This window comes from Symphalangus syndactylus, chromosome X (genome assembly GCF_028878055.3).
Source record: "Symphalangus syndactylus isolate Jambi chromosome X, NHGRI_mSymSyn1-v2.1_pri, whole genome shotgun sequence".
Lineage (NCBI taxonomy): Eukaryota > Metazoa > Chordata > Mammalia > Primates > Hylobatidae > Symphalangus > Symphalangus syndactylus.
The window spans coordinates 55,688,917-55,708,937 of NC_072447.2; the positions used below are offsets into that span (position 1 = coordinate 55,688,917).

At 41.9% G+C, this 20,021-nt stretch overlaps 1 protein-coding gene across 16 annotated transcripts in view; it reads right to left on the reverse strand.

Annotated features, from left to right (window-relative positions):
• Positions 1–14,620, reverse strand: part of CASK (calcium/calmodulin dependent serine protein kinase) — a 402,784-nt gene extending 388,164 nt beyond the window's left edge. For 8 of the 16 annotated variants that reach the window (XM_055269151.2, XM_055269149.2, XM_055269147.2 and 5 more), the window contains exon 1: positions 13,938–14,618. In XM_055269151.2, the coding sequence (XP_055125126.1) occupies positions 13,938–13,996 (59 nt within the window). In that variant the 5' untranslated portion in view covers positions 13,997–14,618. Of the gene's footprint in view, positions 1–13,937 lie in introns of all 16 variants that reach the window. The other 8 variants (XM_063634524.1, XM_055269152.2, XM_063634521.1 and 5 more) reach the window with 3 other exon arrangements.
• Between the last annotated feature and the right edge of the window lie 5,401 nt (positions 14,621–20,021).

Genomic DNA, 20,021 nt, shown 5'->3' on the forward strand with positions numbered 1-20,021 from the left:
TATTCAATATTTTCACCTAACATGTTCTGAGCCCTATAAGGAGTTGAGAACTATTAATGTCTATAAATCAAACAAGAAAATAAAATCAGTTTTAAAGACAAAGGTAAATGATTCTTACAAAATCAAAGAAAGTCAACAAAGCCCATGTTCTTGTTTTTTTTTTTTCTTTTTTGAGACGGAGTCTCACTCTGTTGCCCAGGCTGGAGTGCAATGGCATGATCTCAGCTCACTGCAAACTCTGCCTCCTGGGTTCAAGCTATTCTCCTGCCTCAGCCTCCCAAGTAGCTGAGATTACAGGCACATGCCACCATGCCCGGCTAATTTTTTGACATTTTTAGTAGAAACGAGGTTTCACCATGTTGCCTGGGCTGGTCTCGAACTCCTGGCCTCAAGTGATCCACCCGCCTTGGCCTCCCAAAGTGCAGGGATTACAGGTGTGAGCCACCATGCCCGGCCAAAGTACAAGTCCATTAGAAGTATTTTAGTTTGGGCCAGGCACGGTGGCTCATGCCTGTAATCCCAGCACTTTGGGAGGCCGAAGCAGGCAGATCACCTGAGGTCAGGAGTTTGAGATCAGCCTGGCCAACATGGCAAAACCCCGTCTCTACTTAAAATACACGAATAAGCTGGGCATGGTAGTGCACGTGTGTAGTCCCAGCTACTCGGGAGGCTGAGGCAGGAGAACTGCTTGAACCCAGGAGGCGGAGGTTGCAGTGAGCAGAGATCGCACCATTGCACTCCAGCCTGGGCAACAGAGTGAGACTCCATCTCAAAAAAAAAAAAAAGTGTTTTATTTCAATAAAATTGAAATAATAATATACGTAAGGTAGTTTAAGACTTAAGAATTACGTAATTTTATGTGCATGAGAATCTCATGAGGTAGATAATATAGCCATTACTATCCTTCTTTTACAAGATGAAGAAACTGAAGAAAAATCAACTGGTGATATCACACAAATTATTTAAAATTTTTCCTTAAAATCCCTTTTTCCTAGTAACTCTTAAATGGCATTTTTCAAATCCAACTTACACATATCTTTTTAGGACCATGTTTATGGATGTGTCTTTATTGGGGAAAATACTGTTCTAGTAAGATCTTCAAGTCTATATTCATATTTGTGGGCCTAATTCTGAAGCCACCCAGGCAAGTCTAACTAAGAAACCTGAACTTTAATCAGATGGCAATTTAAAGCCTACTCTACCATCAGAGCAAGTGGGTCATAGATTATGGAAGTATGATGATCCAGCAGTATAACAGAAATACTCAGCAATGGGAGAAATATTAATGTAGATAATCCGAAAAGTAGAGCAGCAAGCTTAGAATGCTCCCTCTCCAGATACCCACACTCCTGCAATGATAATGAATAGATATTTTCATTTGAATACACATTTACACAAATTACTTTCACATCCATAAGAGCAAAATGTTTTTTTTAAAGCATTGCCTATAATATGTATGGTTGGTAAAGGTTTTTTCCATCTTCAGCATGCTTTTAAAAATGTTATGTATGTTGATTATGTGAAATACGTTCTCACTTTAACCTGTGATTTTACTATTCTAGTAACGGTTCTCTTAAATTTATATGAAATGTAATTAAAGAAAGTCCTCAGTGAAAACAACTTCTTGCTTGTTTTACAAGTATCTAATTATTCTACAACTGATAAAATTTTAAAAAAATTTATTAAAAAGATAGTCTCAAATTTAATGCCACACTATACTGCTAACAAAAACCCAGTTAAGAAGATATTAAGCCTAAGACGAGGACCAGCAGAGATTCTATATAAAGGCTGATGATTCTGCTTTTGAACTAATAACTCAGATGGAAGTCAGCAAAAATTTCTAACCTAAATAATGCAATATAAATAACACTGTCCAAAGATTTCTGAAACCAATCTAAGCAGTATTTCCATAGAAGTGATCTAAACAGACCAACCACTCAATTTCAACATGATCATTCTTACACCTGACAATGTAATAAGAACTAGAAAATGAAATGCTGTTCTGTGGATTTAGGTTATTTAGATTCAGTGCCCAGTCGTGTCAGAGACTACAACTTCAGAATCTTTCCACCTCATTTTGCTCACTGTTAAGATGTAGAAATTGCTGTTGTAATAAAATTTGGGGAAGTTACATTAAAGGAACACTACAATATTCATAAATCCTATATATGGGTGTTTCTGAAATACATATTCTGGGATTTTCCTTTTTTCAGTCTTGAAATTTCACATTATGAACAATTAATTATTCTATCAATTGTCTAAATGCAAACATAAGAAGTGTGACATAAAATTCCTTCTTTGGCCGGGCGCGGTGGCTCACGCTTGTAATCCCAGCACTTTGGGAGGCCGAGGTGGGCGGATCACGAGGTTAGGAGATCGAGACCACGGTGAAACCCCGTCTCTACTAAAAATACAAAAAATTAGCCAGGCGTGGTGGCGGGCGCCTGTAGTCTCAGCTACTCGGAGAGGCTGAGGCAGGAGAATGGCGTGAACCCGGGAGGCAGAGGTTGCAGTGAGCCGAGATCGCGCCACTGCACTCCAGCCTGGGCGACAGAGCAAGACTCCGTCTCAAAAAAAATAAATAAATAAAAATAAAAATAAAAAAATAAAATTCCTTCTTTTAACATAATCTTGGGAGTTTTTCACAACACTATGGACTTATAATCTAGAACAGACTTGGAAAATTATGAAAATCTGTAACTCAATACTATATTTTCTATGTACATAAGAGGCAATGACAGTTTTGTTGTTGTTGTTTTACTTTTTTTTTTTTATTATACTTTAAGTTCTGGGATACACGTGCAGAACGTACAGGTTTGTTACATAGGTATACATGTGCCATGGTGGTTTGCTGCACCCATCAACCCATCATCTACATTAGGTATTTCCCCAAATGCTATCCCTCCCCTTGCCCCCCAACCCCCGACAGGCCCTGGTGTGTGATGTTCCCCTCCCTGTGCCCATATGTTCTCATGGACGAAGCTGGAAACCATCATTCTCGGCCAACTAACACAGGAACAGAAAACCAAATACTGCATGTTCTCACTCGTAAGTGGGAGTTGAACAATGAGAGCAATGACAGTTTTAAAAGAATTTTTTTAAGACAGCATCTTGCTCTGTTGCCTGGGTTGGAGTGCAGTGATTACAGCTCACTGGACAGTTTTTTTGTTTGTTTTCTGTTTTTTTTTTTTTTTTTTTTTTTCTTTCTTGAGATGGAGTCTTGCTCTGTCGCCCAGGCTGGAGTGCAGTGTCGCAATCTCGGCTCACTGCAAGCTCCGCCTCCCGGGTTCACGCCATTCTCCTGCCTCAGCCTCTCCGAGTAGCTGGGACTACAGGCGCCCGCCACCACACCCGGCTAATTTTTTGTATTTTTAGTAGAGACGGGGTTTCACCGTGGTCTCGATCTCCTGACCTCATGATCCGCCCGCCTCGGCTTCCCAAAGTGCTGGGATTACAAGCGTGAGCCGCCGTGCCCGGCCCCTGTTTTCTGTTTTTTTTTTTTTGAGACAGAGTTTTGCTCTTGTTGCCCCGGCTGGAGTGCAGTGGCGCAATCTTGGCTCGCTGCAACCTCCGCCTCCCGGGTTCAAGCAATTCTCCTGCCTCAGCCTCCCAGGTAGCTGGGATTACAGGCATGCACCACCATGCCCAGCTAATATTTGTATTTTTAGTAGAGATGGGGTTTCACCAAGTTAGTCAGGCTGGTCTCAAACTCCTGACCTCAAGTGATCCACCTGCCTCAGCCTTCCAACATGCTGGGATTACAGGCATGAGCCACTGCACCCGGCCTGGACGGTTTCTAAAAAGACACAAAGCACTCTTCAATATATCTCTTAGGCTGGGTGCAGTGGTTCACGCCTGTAATCGCAGCACTTTGGGAGGTTGGGGCAGGAGGACTGCTTGAGGCCAGGAGTTTGAGACCAGCCTGGACAACATAGTGAGACCCTCTCTCCCTCCCTCTCTCTTGCAAGTAATTCATATATATATAATATATATAAAAATAAATATGTTATAATATATATAATTTATGAAAGTTATACTTGATTTCCCCAACTTCCTTCTCCTACTAGGTGGTCACACAGTCTCTGGATTTCTCAGTTAATGTACTCACTCATTCAACAACTGCTGACCAAATATTTTACTATGTGTCTGTCGGTTATCAAGTTATGCAGAGGACATGTGCATGAGTGTGTGAATAAGTCATTTGAGCTCCTCGAGGCCGGAGAACTCAAGTGTTTGGTGAATAGCAATAACTTAATGCTAAATGACGAGTTAATGGGTGCAACACACCAACATGGCACATGTATACATATGTAACAAACCTGCATGTTGTGCACATGTACCCTAAAACTTAAAAGTATAATAATAATAAAATTTAAAAAATAATGACAATGGCAATTAAAATAACAACCTTTAGACATTTCACATAGATCATGCTATTCAATCCTCACAACAACCTTACAAAGTATATACCATTAACCACATTTTACAGATAAAGAAACTGAGGGTCAGAGAGGCTAACTAACTTGCCCAGGACCTCATAGCTAGAAATGAATGCATAAATGAACAATGAATAAAAGTTAGCACTACTAACAATTTTACACACATGGTAGAAAAAGAATGTTCATTTCACCATATTATTTATGTAATAGAGCCTGTGTTTAGCACTGAGAATGTGCACATTTGGAAATTGTTGAAACTTACGTATGTAACTGCCAAAAGTAATTTGAGTATCTCAGAGACATTCTAGAAATAAAAAATACTTATGCTGCACTTTACAATTCACTGATCCACACAAATGGTTTGTGAAGCAGCTATCATTCCTTTTATAAATAAGGAGAAAATAGCCACACTGTGCCCAAAGGTTACCAGATCAGAAGGGGGCTGCCTAACAAGCCACGGAGCAACCGCAATCCATACATTTAGGAGAAATCACATACCAAGGGTAAGAAAAAAGGCCAAGAATTGATGATGTTTTCTAAAAACACAAATTAGAATCTATGAAATAGCAGTAGTATAATGGTAATCTGCACACCATGGGAGGACTAGAGAGAGACCTCTGTAACTGAACGAATATCATCACCCTTTAATTTAAGAAAACATTAAAATCTGCATGTAGTTGAATGGTAATACAGTATACTTCTATCCTAGATTTAAATATACCAAAATACTCTAACTTCAGGGTTAAAAGCCTGAAATACAGACTGAACATAGTATATTTTGGATATTATTAAACTACACGAGAGAGAGAACAATCCATATTCTTACCTGCAAATGATTCAAATACTCAAAACAATGATTACAAAGCAAAAAGGAAAAAAAGTATATTAAAAGAAATCACAAAGATTGGGAGAAAAAACAATGTACAACAGCCCAGTAATAAGTAGAATACAAGAAGCTGAAGTGAAATAACATGCACTTAGATACCAAAAAACTGGCTTACATACAATGAAGCGATCGTTTCTTATTGTGAATGGATGTGGACAACCAAAAATAGCCAATGAACAAATTTAGTTAGGAGGTGACGGGAGAAGGAATGTGAAACAGGAGGACAGTACTACACTCATCCAACGTGGACAAAAACCCATGAGGCTAGAAAGAATTCAGTTTCCTATAGTAGAAAGATATAAGACAATAACAGTGGTTTGACACATACCAAGAACTTAAAGTAAATGTAAAGTATCTAAAATTTACTTTGTCACTTCATGAAAGGCTTCCATTTAATTGACAGTCATGCGAAAGCTCGGGAATGAAAAGGACATAATCTTAGGAAAACCAAATGATTTTACCTAAAAGCCAGTCATCAGAAATCTGCAAAACACAATTAGAGTGAAAAAGAAATCTACTTTGTTTTTACCCTAAATATGTTGGTTCTGAGACAGATTTACAGAGAGATAGTATAAAATTACTAGTATCCACAGAAAAGAAGCCAGACCTAGCTTTTCAGACACATCATGAATTGACTATTAAACATAATATTCATTTTGATAAGTGCTTTAAATTGTCTCTCCGTTATAGCCACGTGTGTTCTTAGTCCTCAGAGTATATTGGCATTTTACATTATTGATCCTCCCCCCACTTTTAAACTCCTGTGCAGTCCATTATCCTGATTCTTCTAACTCTGAGTTATACTCCAAACCACGAGCCCTAGAGCAGTCAACCCCCAAGAACTTGTTCACTCAGTTTTACTTCCACACAGATGACTCCCAAATCTTCACTGCCATTCCATACCTCTCACCCAAATTCCAGTTCAGCATTTCCAGCAATGTAAAATTACAAATGGCTTGCACTCAATCCAAAGCCAAAGTAACAATCCATATGACAGAATACTGGGCAGCAGTTAAAGAGGAGATAGAGACAGACAGATACATTGATGGATATGACAAGATCATCAAGTATATACTATTATTAATGAAAAATCAATATTTCAGCATAGTATACAAATATCTCACTTTTAAACAAAAAGCTTCCAGAAAGATGGAGAAGAAACTGAGCAATGGTTACCTCTAGAGGATATGGATGGTAGGAGAATTGAGACAGACTCACTACTTATCTTCGTATCACCTATATTTTAAATTGTATGGCCGGGCACAGTGGCTCACGCCTGTAATCCCAGCACTTTGGGAGACCAAGGCAGGTGGATCACCTGACGTCAGGAGTTTGAGGCCAGCCTGGTGAAACCCCATCTCTAAATCTGGGCGCGGTGACTCACGCCTGTAATCCCAACACTTTGGGAGGCCAAGGCGGGCAGATCACGAGGTCAGGAGATCGAGACCATCCTGGCTTACACGGTGAAACCCCATCTCTACTAGAAATACAAAAAAAAAAAAAAAAAAATTAGCCAGGAGTCTGTAGTCCCAGCTACTCGGGAGGCTGAGGCAGGAGAATGGCGTGAACCTGGGAGGCGGAGCTTGCAGTAAGCCGAGATCGCGCCATTGCACTCCAGCCTGGGCGACAGGGTGAGACTCCGTCTCAAACACACACACACACACACACACACACACACACACACACACACATTAGCCAGGCGCGGTGGTGCATGCTTGTAGTCCCAGCTTGTTGGGTGGCTGAGGCAAGAGAATCACGTGAACCCAGGAGGCGTAGGTTGTAGTGAGCCGAGAGTGCCACTGCACTCCAGCCTGGCAGACAGAGCAAGGCTCCATCTCAAAAAAATAAAATAAAATAAAATTTACTACGTGCATCATTACTTTTATAATTTACTATATAAAAACTAATTAATAAAGAAAAGTAACAAAATTATTAAATCTCAATGTTGGAAATAAACATTAACTTCAAAACAAACTAGCTTCAGAAATTAAATTTTCCCAGGGTAGAAGTCAGAGACTCTATACTGACTTGGGCTCTACAACCAATACCATAGCGGCTCCAGGACAGAAAGAAAGGAGAGCAAGTTCTGTAGCATCTTAAATCCTATAGCATAAATCCAGAGCCATATTTGGTGCTTCTAGAATCTTCACTGTCAGTTGCAACTAAAAAATAAAACCAAAAAATGTGAGAACAGCACATCCCATCAGCTTGTTGGCTGGGGTCAGGTACCTGCTCTGCAACAGTTAACTCAGTCTCTTGATTATTTAAGGTGTACAGTGCTGGCAAACAGCTAGAAGCTCACAGACTCAGCGGCTGCAGCTCACTATATATATGGTTTTCAGAATCAGAGAGAACAATTTCCGTATTTTTATCACAGGATAAAGGAATAACTATCCTTTGGAAACCACTCCACCCCACTCCCAACAAACATCTACCTCTGAAACCTTATTAGCTCTGGTTTGGCAAGTTAGGAGTAATTAATCAACTATCCTGTCTGTTGGGGCAAGGGAAATGGAAGAAAAAATTTGGAGAGTAAAAGGAGTAGAGAAAGTTCCAAAACAAATTACATTTTGGACAGATGGCCAAGAGTCTATATTTCCATTGCTAGATTTACCAGTTAGTTTGGTAACAAATGCTGATGTTTCATTAAAGAGAAAGACAAAAATAAAAAAGAAACAGATGAAAGAATGAATAGTATGTGAAACCTCTACTGAAGACATAAGAAATTTAACCGGAAAGTCAAACAACTAAAATTTGCAGTATAGAAACTCTGAAAATGAAGACATGTGTCTTTAAGAAAATCCAACACAGTATTTTCACAACTTGAATTAGCAGCAGAATGCAGCATGAAATGAATAGACTTTAAAACTATGGAACCGCGTTGGAATCTGTGTGATCTTGGGTGAATTACTGATCACCCCCTCTGAATCTCAGTGTTCTCTGTAAAATGGGTATGATTAAATAAGATAATACATCCAAAATGCCTAACATTAGAGGGATAAATGTCAATTCCCTTTACAAAGTAAGCTTTAAGTTATAAAAGTTTTTTAAACAACCTTATGTCAAAGTTCCTTTAAATGCAGTGCTCCTACCACATTTAAAATGTGAAAACGTTTACAAAAATGTAATAATTCAAGAATAATCTCAAGAAGCAAGGTATATCTGCTTCTTTAATTTCTTGAGTAGAACTACAGCTGGAGACAGAATTTTCAGTTTAAAGGAAATACCCAGGAACACAATTTAGGGACGTTTGAGACGTAGTTCATCAGGTGAAACTGTTGCAGATACAAGGAAAAAATGGAGAGAGCTGAACTGCGTATGTCAAGTACATAGAAGCGTGTTACGGTCATAAAAATTAAGGGAGTCCACAGGAAGTATTTATGAAGACAACTTCAAACAACACACCCTAAAGCAATCTGTAAAAAGCAGACAGGAAGAGACTCGAGAAGGTTGTATACATGCAGAAAAGCAACGGAGTAGCTCTGTTCTCCCTCCAAATGATCCTAGGATCATCGGGAATCAATATTGCTTCCCTACTCCCATTGAGGCCCGCTATCTGTAGGATCCACACCCTGAGTTCAAAAGGTTTTTCCTCTGTACAGCTTAACTCCCATGGCTTGCATTCTTTCTGGGCCACCAACAACTTAGCTGCTGATCACTTCTTTTACCTTGTTACTTGGCTGTCACTGTGATCATGCACTTCTTTCACGATCACTGGTATTTTTGGAATATCCACTCATTTCTGGAAAATTCTCGGTTCCTTCAGGCAAACACTTGATCTTTTCCTAACATTAAAAACTAATTTACCTACAAAGTCTAGTTAAAATTTCCAGGAAACATTTTTTCAACACAATGCGACATTCTCCCTATGGTGCTAGAAACCCAAATCACTGCATGAATCAATACATGTGAAAGTCATAGTAATTAGTACAAATTAGTAAAGCTGAATTTTTCTGTATGCTGAATTATATACTTCACATATTATTAATCCAGTATTTACATAAAGACTGCATTAACTCAATTCTCCGGCTAACAGCATTACTGGAATCACAAGTATGTAATTTAAAGCATACACGCAACTTAACCACACTCTTTTAATAGAGTGTATGTACAAACACAATCCATACTAAAGTGATAAATTTCTTAATATTAAATCAAGCCATTATGGTGGAAAACCATCATCAACTGTTATGGAAGCAATCCTTGTTCTGTGTTGTTCCAAACGTCAGACAATCGCCATGTTAGCATTAGATGAGTGTCATAAATCAATGTGGATCTTAAAAGGCCCAAGAAATCAAAGCTAAACACAAGCTAAAACTAAATTTTTACACAATAAGGTTGAGAAACACAAGTGCATAGAAGATAAAATCCACGTTTTAGCCATTTAGCTTCAATACCTTCCAAAAAGAATTTATTCTACTTTGTAAGAATTGCAAGCCTCTGAAAAGCCAGTCCCAAAATATTACATACATAATCTAAGTTTTAAGCCAATGACTCCCCATTATAGCTGCACATTAGAATCACACAGAGAGCTTTAAAAAAATGTCAGTGACCAGGACCCACTCCCAGAAACTTGGATTTCACTGCTTTGACACAGGGCTCTGGCGTTGATCTTTTTTAAAAGCTCCCGGGATGATTCTAATATGCAGCCAGGTGGAGAACCACTACTTTAAACTAATGCAGGCTCTTGGGACAATAATTGCTCTGAGGTTGATAAACATGCTTTTTTGCCTTTTAATGAGATTTTATTAAAACTACTCAATTCATTCCACAGCTAATGAAAGGCGGTTACATTGCAAACACTGTGTTAATGGAGAAAGATGTGTAAGAAACATTCCCTGCCCTCAAGAAGCTCCTTATTAGTAAACTAGAGAGATCCATAAATAAGTAACTGTAATTAAATATAAGTGCTCTCGAGGTGTAAGCAAATACAGCATGCCTCACAAAGTTGCACATCATCCTTAAGCAAGGATCATGCTGCATCATTCCAATTTTAGTGTATGTCCTACCAGAGCAGGAAAGTCAGAAGCTACAGGCTACTAAATAACAGGGCAAGTATTCACCCAACACAAGGTAAAAATGGTGTGTATCTTGTTATTCCCTTTCATAGACACTGCTGTAGCAAGAAAGTAGGCATTTTTCTATGTTTTAATTTCGATGAATTGTCTTAAATTTCCTTCATGTAGTATTACCGGTTGTACACTTACTTATAGTTGTAAAAGATACAGTAAATGATCATGACATAAAAATTAGTCATTAACCTTATTTGCATAACGCCTTTCCTTTCCAGTAATTGCTACATTTGCTAAGACAAGAAGTTTTGGGACTACGATAAGGTCGTATTATTGGAGATTTGTTTCAGTCATTTAAAAGATAGTTACATAGAAAATGTTATAGAACCAACAGGCATTCAAAGGAGTTTCTGCAAGATCTTCAAAAATGAGAAACACAGGGAAAAGAGTTTTAATTTTTAAAAAGAGAAACGGCATCCTTCCAATATTTGTAACAAATTGGGCACATGTTCCCTCAAAGACAGCTTTAACAAGGGTAAAGGCTGCAGCCACTGGAAAGAAAACATATTCCAAATAATGATCTTATATTTCAAAACCTCATTAACTCTATAAGTTATCTTTCTCAACCAAGGGGGAAAAAAAACACACTGAAGGGTCTAAATTAAATGAGAACTTTCATTTATGCCATCAAGTAAGATCAAGTACACAGTGGGTAAGTGAGTAGGGTAAGTGGGTAAGTGGGTGGTTGCGCAGGTAGAGGAGTGAGTGGGTAGTCAATTAGTCTTGAAAAGTGAAATCTATTTTAAAGTACCTTAGTAAAAATTAAAACCTATTAAGATCTAGTGGTGAAAAACAACTTGTGATACTAATTTGGTATAAAAGAAAATCAAAATTCCATAGAACTTGGATAGAAATCAATAAAAAGGTTTTCAGTACATGTGAACATCTTCAAGGGCTTTCTGTTCAAATTCAGAAGTGAACAAATTCTAAGTTAAAAATGTATGCTGCCAAGGTCCCTGCAAGAAAATCTCAAGCTAATTTCAATTTCCAGATCAATACATACTAAGACAATTTACTACAGAAACCTTCAACCTTTACTCAGGTTGAGGAACACTATTATTACATTCTTTAACAATAAGGCTAGCTTGAATTCATTATTTCACATAATGGCATTTTATAATTGGCACTGACCAAGTCAGATTTTGTAGGATATGAATGAGATTTCACAGTTCATAGTAGTTAAGGTAGCCATAGAGTACCTATTACTGCAAAATTAGCTTGTTGCCCCTCTTTATGCAGCTCTGAAACAGTCAGAAAAGATGAATTTTTTTCTCCCAGGGGTGTTTCCTGAATAATATTCTATCAATTACAAATCAGCGGAATACAGACTGTGTTAATGTGATTCTGACCATTTCTTTTCGATATCCAAAGAGATCACATCATCCCCCTTCCAGACTTTAAGGAATCAGAACTAGTTACCAAAACTGATTCAGAGATGGCTATTTTACATCTTCACAACATAATTAACATTTTAATCTCACATTTTCCAATTATGACTTTGTTAGTTCATTTACATCAGCTATAACTAAGATGCAACAAACATCATTCACCCACACATACAGTCATTTGGAGGCTTTTGGGAAACACCTAATTTATCTTCACTGGGTGCTGCTAAGAATGAGGAAACCAAGGAGATTTTTGATACATTTTTCTCTCTAGAACTGTGCTATTCACATGTGGCTACTGGGCACCTGAAACGTGGCTGGTCCGACTGGGAAACTGAATTTTGAATTGTATTTAATTTTAATTAATTAAAATTTAAATTTAGAAAAAGGTACTTGACTCGGTTATTGGAAAACTTTTACGTATATTGGGAACAACTTGGGTATGTGAATCTACTTTTGCAAATGCAAATTTTATGAAACCTAAATACAGATTAAGTATTTCTGATTTTCATCAGAAATGTAGCTCAGTGTCAGAATTGAGATGGGCTGTTAGCGTAAAATACACATTGGGATTCCAAAGACTTAGCATAAAAGATGTAAAATATTTCATTAATATTTTTTCATATTGATTACATGTTGAAATGTTAAGTTTGGATCTACAGGGTTAAATAAAATATTTTATTAAAATTAATTGCACCTGTATGTTTTTATTAAATGTGGCTACTACAAAATTTTAAATTACAAATGTGGCTCATAATATATCTTTTGGACAGTGCTGTTCTAGAATACTTCCACAACCACTTTAACAGGACACATTTGGATACTTTCCTTTTAACAGTCTGGCTGGTCATGTAACAATAGGGCAAGGAGTAACATGTCCTCACATCAATTGGGTCTGAGTAAAGTGTGTAGCAAGCTCTACCCACAATTTCACTATGTGAGGCAACACTGTAATACCTCAATATGGAAAGAAAAGGAAACAAATTAGCACTCAAATTGAAATTGAGTACTGCAGACAACTTAAAAGAGATAGGGCCAACTGCTCTAAGGTCTTGGTTTCATTTCCCAACTGTGGACCTTAAAATAGACAATAAAGCACCGCTTCCAAAAAAAAAAAAGAGGTAAGATATTTGAATGTTAGCTCTAGCAACCCTTATTAAGCAAAAATTTGCTCTTAAATCTTATCTCCTCAACTTCTAAAGCCACAGAATACACGCTGTGTTAGGAAATCAACTTCAGATTGCCAGCATTTCCTTCACAAGCAAATTAGCAGGATTGTGCACTTGGAATACTGTTTGACAAGAATGAAAAGGAAACTATTCAAAATAGATTTAAGGAATGGACAATTAGATGAGGAACTGCAGATTTAATTCTCAATCAGCACTGTGATTAATCTGATTCCCTGCTTTTCCCCAGCGTAATTATACAACACAGATGAAAGGATGAGCATTTGGACTGTCAGTTCTATATTCTAGACCAGCCCGGTGACTCAAAGCAGACGGCTCTACCACGCTAACCACCATCCCAACAACAGTCGAGGGGAGCCTCGAGCACTGATTGAACAGTCATTGCATAACGAGGCATTAAAAATTCGAATGCCCCCAACTCTTTCCACGTTCGTGTACACCAGGAGGGAATTTGCTGAAACTGAACGCACCCCATCTTAAATGACCCCCTCCAATCCGGGCATGGGTGTACACAAAGGCATCTGTCTAATATCCCGCACAATAGACACACACCCCACAATTAAAACCCTGGACTCTCTCTCACCACACAAGCAAAGGAAATGCAAGCTGCTCTTTTCAAAAATGGTCTATGGTACATGCAAGGTAACAATAACCCCAACTGAAGCAACTATAAAATCAGCTGTGCCACGTCCCTGTGCAACCGTCAGATAAAATGCAGGCAGCCGGCCCCACGCCTTACGGGGTGGCCAACCTCGGCTCGGTGGCCTCAATGGACCACTGAGAACCCCCAGGCCCCCGCCTGGCAGGAGCTCCAGGTACACGTCTATAAATACTCTAGGATGAGAAGAACGAGAGGGGAAGAGGGGAAGGAGGGAGGGCAGGGGGCAGGCCCCGAGCGGGTGCGGGAAGACCGGGGCATCACTGAAATGCATTTTTCCACACTCCCGCTCCCTCGCGTGGAGACTCACTTTCCGATCACCTCGCATAGCTCGTACACATCCTCGAACAGCACGTCGTCGTCGGCCATGGTCCGGAGGGGATAGCGGCCGCAGCGTGGAGGGCTTCGAAAACGGGGGTGGGGGCGCCCAAGAGCTCAGTGCCCAGCCCCGGGATCGCCTCCTCCCCTCAGGACCCGCGAGCCCTCGGTGCCGAGGACGCTCGAGTGGGGCCGCGAGGCCCACAGACTGCGGCGCCTTCCTCTGCAGGCGACCGCCCCGGCGCGGGCGGCGGGGCCGGGGCGCGGGAGCGAGGGCGGCCCGGGCCCGGCGCCGCCCGCCCGCCCGCTGCTTCTCGCGCTGCTCGGGCCGCGCTGCCCGGCGTGCGGATCCTCGGGGACCGCGCGGCGTCGCGCTCTCCGCTCGTCAGCCCGCGCGGGCCGCGAGGCCGCGACCGCTCCCTCTGTCCGAGGCCGGCTCCGTCGCGTCGCGGAGCAGCTCCGGCTACAGAGGGGGCCGCGGCAGGACCATGGAGGGAGGATCGCCGCGGAGGGAGGTGGCGGCGGCGGCGGATCGGCGCTGGGGACCAGGAGGCGGTGGCAGAGACGCTCCCTCCTCTTTCCCCTCCTCCCGCAGCCGCCACCGCCCGCCCGGGAGTGGGAGGGGGCTTCGCGGGACTGGCGCTCTGTGCGGGCGGGAGCCGCGGCCGCCGCCTTCTGCTCCGCCCCTCCGCCTCAGCAGCCGACCGGCTCGCCAGCCCCGCGCACCCGCCTCGCGCAGACACGCCCTCCTCCGCCGTCGGCGGCGCGGCTTCCAGAACCACAGGCTCCGCCCACTCCAGCCCGTCGGGAGGCGGTGGCCCAGGGAAAGGGGAGCGGGCTGAGCGGCGCATGCGCGGGTTGCCGGCCGCGTCACGGCGAACGGGCGGGCACCGGGATTCTAGAGGGCGCGGGGGGTTGAGCGGGGCGCGCCGGCTGCAGCTGCCGAGGCGGGGCTGGTTGGGGTTGTCGCCTCCGCGCCTAGCCGCGACCAAGCCGCGAAAGGGGCTGGAGACAAAAGGTCCACGGCTGCACCTTCGTTGTCCGCCAAGAGGCACGAAACTCTGGCCGCTCCCCTTTCCTTCTTTTGTAATCGCGGGGAGCCTTTCCCAGTTTTTTTGCTGGGAAAAGAGGCAGGGAAAGGGTGCTAATGAATGAGAAAGCTAAAAGAGAGGTGGAGAGAGGTTGTCACTGAATCCGTGCTTGACAGCGGATGCTTTTAGTGCTACCCTGTGATTCCTTAATGAAGATGAGTGCTGGGGGTAAGGGGAGGTCGTCCAAGAAAAGGACTAAACAAAAACTGCCTAGGAAGGTGTGCGACAGCAAACGGTCATCTATAGAGACAGCTTCTCCCACGTTCTGCCCCAAACTCAACAAATATGTATCCAGCGCCTACCCTCACTAGAGACCAACCTACGGAGAAGCTAGGAAGGCAAGGACAAACCGCGACTTTAAGCTCCTTTGTATATTGTCCTCAGACTCCCAGCACCTACTCTGCTCTCTATACTCCCTATAAATGTTAGACTTGTCAGGAACAAAATGCAACTAGAGGGAGTGCAGGCACAGGAGCAGCCAGGGAGTGAGGTTCTGGGTGTTGCCGCTGTGCTAGGTTGCGTTCAATATGAAGATTTCTGTTCAACTGAGCATGTGCGGAATGAGCCAACGCCATCAGACAGGTATATGCCTCAGTTGAAGACCAATAGAGTCTTTGTTCCTCCGCACAGCAAAAGTGCCCAATTAGTTCATAAGTCAGTTTCCAGAAATCGTCTGGTAAATTTCTCAGTGCAGTATTTTTTTTTAAAAAAAGTATTTATTAATACCAAAGTGGAGGGGGGTGATGTGGAGACTCACCGCCTATTTTCTCTTCAGAAACGTTTCGTGCAAACCCTTGACTACTCCCTCAAAAGGCTGAGAGATTTGCCTTTTGGATTTGGTTACTAAACCTTTTTTTTTTTTTTTTTTTTTTTTTTAATGCAGATCAGAGGACAAGTGTAATTGCACACGGTTTTCCTCATTTCTCAAAGAGCTTGTGCATTCTCTAGAGACGGGGGCTTCAGAACTTGAGAAACATGGCCTCCTTTAAGGGTCCAAGAGTTACTCACCACAAGTTGGCATGTCCACCTCATGTCTAATGAATAAGGCGTCACTCCATCCTGCCCTGAAGTGCACAGGGACCCTCTCAAGTCACCTCGTCAGCTTCACTTCTTTTCCCCAGCCCAAGATTGAGCTATACCAAGCCTTGTCGACTTCATTTTGGGGTTTGTTGTCTTCCACAGGGACCTATGCTCAGAGGTAGAAAAGGACAATTATAAAGTAAAACAGAAAAGAAAGTGCAGGTGAAAAAAAGGGAGAGAGACGATTGCAAAGATAAGTAAGCGCTCTGCTCATGGGATCACAGTTGGTTTGGATCTGGAAAGAGCCTCCCTCACTTACAGATGGAAGAATGTGGTGGTTGCTCTCCCAAAAGCCATCCCACCCCTCGCCCTCACCATAGGGTAGCAGCTCTGGACTTGAGGTGAGATTGTAACCATCTTTACTGGAGAGGTGGGCTCTGATTAATTAAACTAACACATGCAGCCCCCTTGCCACAGGGATAAGCCTAATTTAATCAGCTCTTGGCACTCCCTGGTCACAAGCTTTGAGTGGTTTGAGGTCTGCCAATCAGCACAAAGCTCAGGACTTTTTCTCCTGATCTGTACTTAGATCTCCCAGTTCCCAGTGTGATATTTAGTCATATAGAAATTCTCTGCAATACACATCCCTGAGAAGTTGTACCATGTATGATGGCTAGAGGTAGATCCTCTCTGCTTCGGGGACTAAAATAACCAGACCTTTTAAATTAATTTTTCTCTGGGTGTCTTCCAAAAATCCAATACTGTTCCAACAAATAAGCCCATGTATTAGTGAGTCGGGTGTCAATAATTTGGTTCTGTTTTGGTTTCCACAAAGAAAATGTTAAAGTAAGTGCATCTATTAGATTGTGTTCAGATGTTAGCAACGAATATTCAACTAACAGTGGTTTAAACAAATGCAAGGGGGCGGGGTGCTCTTTTCCATGTAGCAAGGAGATGTGTGGTTACTAACATTGATCAGCTATTCAAGTGCGTCATCAGTGACCTAGGTTTATTCGTTCCGCTCTGCCATTCTTGTAATGTTAGCATCTCATCTTCAGGCTTGTTGCCTCATCATTATAAGATGGCTGCTGCAATTTCAGACATTAAAGGGAGGAAGCAGGAGGGCAGTAAGGACGGGAGAGGCCTTTCTGCTCCATCTCTCATCTATTAGGGAAAGAAAATATCTTTTTCTCATCTCATGGGCCAGGATAGAGTCACAGGCAGCAATACTTACCTGCAAGGGAAGCTGGGGACACGGGTATTTGTCTTCTCCTGCCTCCTCTTGGGAGGTAGACAAGGGAGAAGTAAGGGGAAAATGGGCTTCGGCAGCAGGCTGGAGTGCAGTGGCACGATCTTGGCTCACTGCAACCTCCACCTCCTGGGTTCAAGCGATTCTTCCACCTCAGCCTCCCAAGTAGCTGGGATTACAGGCACCTGACACCATGCCCGGCTAATTTTTGTATTTTTAGTAGAGGTGGGGTTTCACCATGTTGGCCAGACTGATCTTGAACTCCTGACCTCAAGTGATCCACCCTCCTCGGCCTCCCAAAGTGCTGGGATTACAGGCTTGAGCCACTGTACCCAGCCGGTTTCTAATGCTAGGAAAATTACCAATAAAACAGTTCTACGTCTTCATCATAATGTAGCTATACCTTTAGTATATAACTGATAAGCCTTAAAAAATTCAGAAACATCTAAAACCCCATAAGGATGGAGTTGGTGCTAAACAAATTTGATCCTCAGATGTCAGTGCAAATTTTTCAGTGACTTAGAGGTCTTGGACTTTCCTCACAACTGCACTAGACATTCTCAGGTTGTCGGGCTCCCACATCATTTCAGCATGACACAGATAGATATACAAGGGAAAAACACATTCCAGAGAAATATTAGCATGAGGGCCACACACAGAGGTCAGTGTGGCACAGGGCTAATTTAGGCAATTTAGAGTTCAGCCTCACTCTGTAGTATGATTGTTTAAGGATATAAATTATTACTGAATTAATGAATAAAATTAAGAATGACACTGTTCTCAACTGGAATAGTTATTGCCTCACGATATAAACAGGATGTTCTAAGCTAAAATGAAAGACATTATGAGATGTCTTTCTCATCCCTCTCTCCAGAAAAAGCTACATATATTAGACTTATACTCTGATATCATTTTGCAAGTTATTTATTTTATATTTATTCAATGAATGTCTGTGTCAGCCATGGGGGCTATAGCTGCAAATGGTTCCTGCCCTCTCTGAACTTCATTCTAAAAGAAAACAAGTTGTCGGCAAGTAATTACATTAAAGAGTGATGTTTGTTAGGGTTTGGGAAGTACGGGGAACACATATTGAGAGGACTTATGGGTTGGGGAAGGCCCAATTGAAAAAATGTTTAGACCAAGACTATTTAAAATACAGAAATTAATCAGGTGAAGGGAGTAGGGGCCAGTTGATTATCGGTAGAGAAAACAACATTTCTGAAGTCTTGGAGGTGAGCAAGAATATGCTCTTCTAGAAGAAGAACATGCTCTTTTGGAGAAGTAGGTCACGACTAGATCATAGCCTATAGGAAGAAAGAGGCCAGAGGGAGTTAGAGAAATAGGCAGGGGCCAGATACTGAAAGGTATCAGTTACCATTTTAAAGAGTTCACTCACTGAAAGATTACAGATTTCAGTGGTACTAGAGTCTTATGTGTAGACTGAGTTACCCTGAAACCCCAAGCATGAACAGAATTCTACTTTTAAGTAATTATTCCCTTTGCACTGGCTGCATGTTGTTCTCTCCCTTACTTTTAAAAATCCAGCTACTCCTGTAGTAAATATGAAATCCTTTAAATGGTTTCAGCAGACACTGTAGGTGCTCCATTCAAATTCCCTCGGATCCCCTTTACCATTTCTGTGTGCCTCACTCCAGCTTCAGTGTATTTTTGCTTCCAAAGTTCATGCCTGTGACTCCAAAGGACTTCCCGCAAGCTACTAGAATCATTTTGCCCACGCAGAAGTGCCTGGGAGTTTAGGTTGATTAGCTGTTAGCCAATGACCCATAGTGCAAGAATATGAAAGCCTTGACTGGGGAAGAGGGGACAACTCTGAGGGGTTACTTACACTCCAGAGGTCCTCTGTGGGATCAAGCTGAAGGTACCCTTCCCAGGACTTTGCCTGAAATCCGACCCTTGTTTGGTTCCCTTTCCTACTTCTCTCATTACCTACCAAGTTTCTCCTGGGCGCACTTCCTTACTAAATCACTTGCTCATGAATACCCTATCAGGATCAGCTTTTGGGGAATCCATCCTAAGACAATGGTGTTTCTCCAAGTGATAACTGCCTCAGAATCACCTGGAAGCTTATGAAAAATGTTAAAAATGTTGATTCCTGGGCCCCACCCAAGACATACCGAACCTGAATCTCCTGGAACGTGTTGCAGAGATCTGTATTTATTTTTATTTATTTTTATTTTTTGAGATGGAATTTCGCTCTTGTTGCCCAGGCTGGAGTGCAATGGCACAGTCTCGGCTCACTGCTACGTCTGCCTCCTGGGTTCAAGCAATTCTCCTGCCTCAGCCTCCTAAGGGATCTGTATTTTTATGAGCTCCACAAGTAAGTCTAGTACACCTAAAAATTAAGAACCACTGTCCTAACACTGGCTGCTGAATAAGCTCTCTGGAAAAAAGGATCCAGGGTTGACCTCATCACTAGGGTGGAGAAGACATAAGAAATGCAAAAGAACACTCCAGGGAGCAGAAGAGGACCTGACTACAAATGTGTTTCCTTCCCAATTTCTTCTGGTGCCAGTCCCGTAAACCTGCGTCAAAAGGTTCATTTTGTGTGGTATATATACATACATATGCATACACACACAATGGAATATTATTCAGCCATAAAAAGAATGAAATCATGTCTTTTGCAGCAACATGGATGAAACTGGAAAGCATTCTTACGTGAAACAACTCAGAAACAAAGTCAAATACTGCGTGT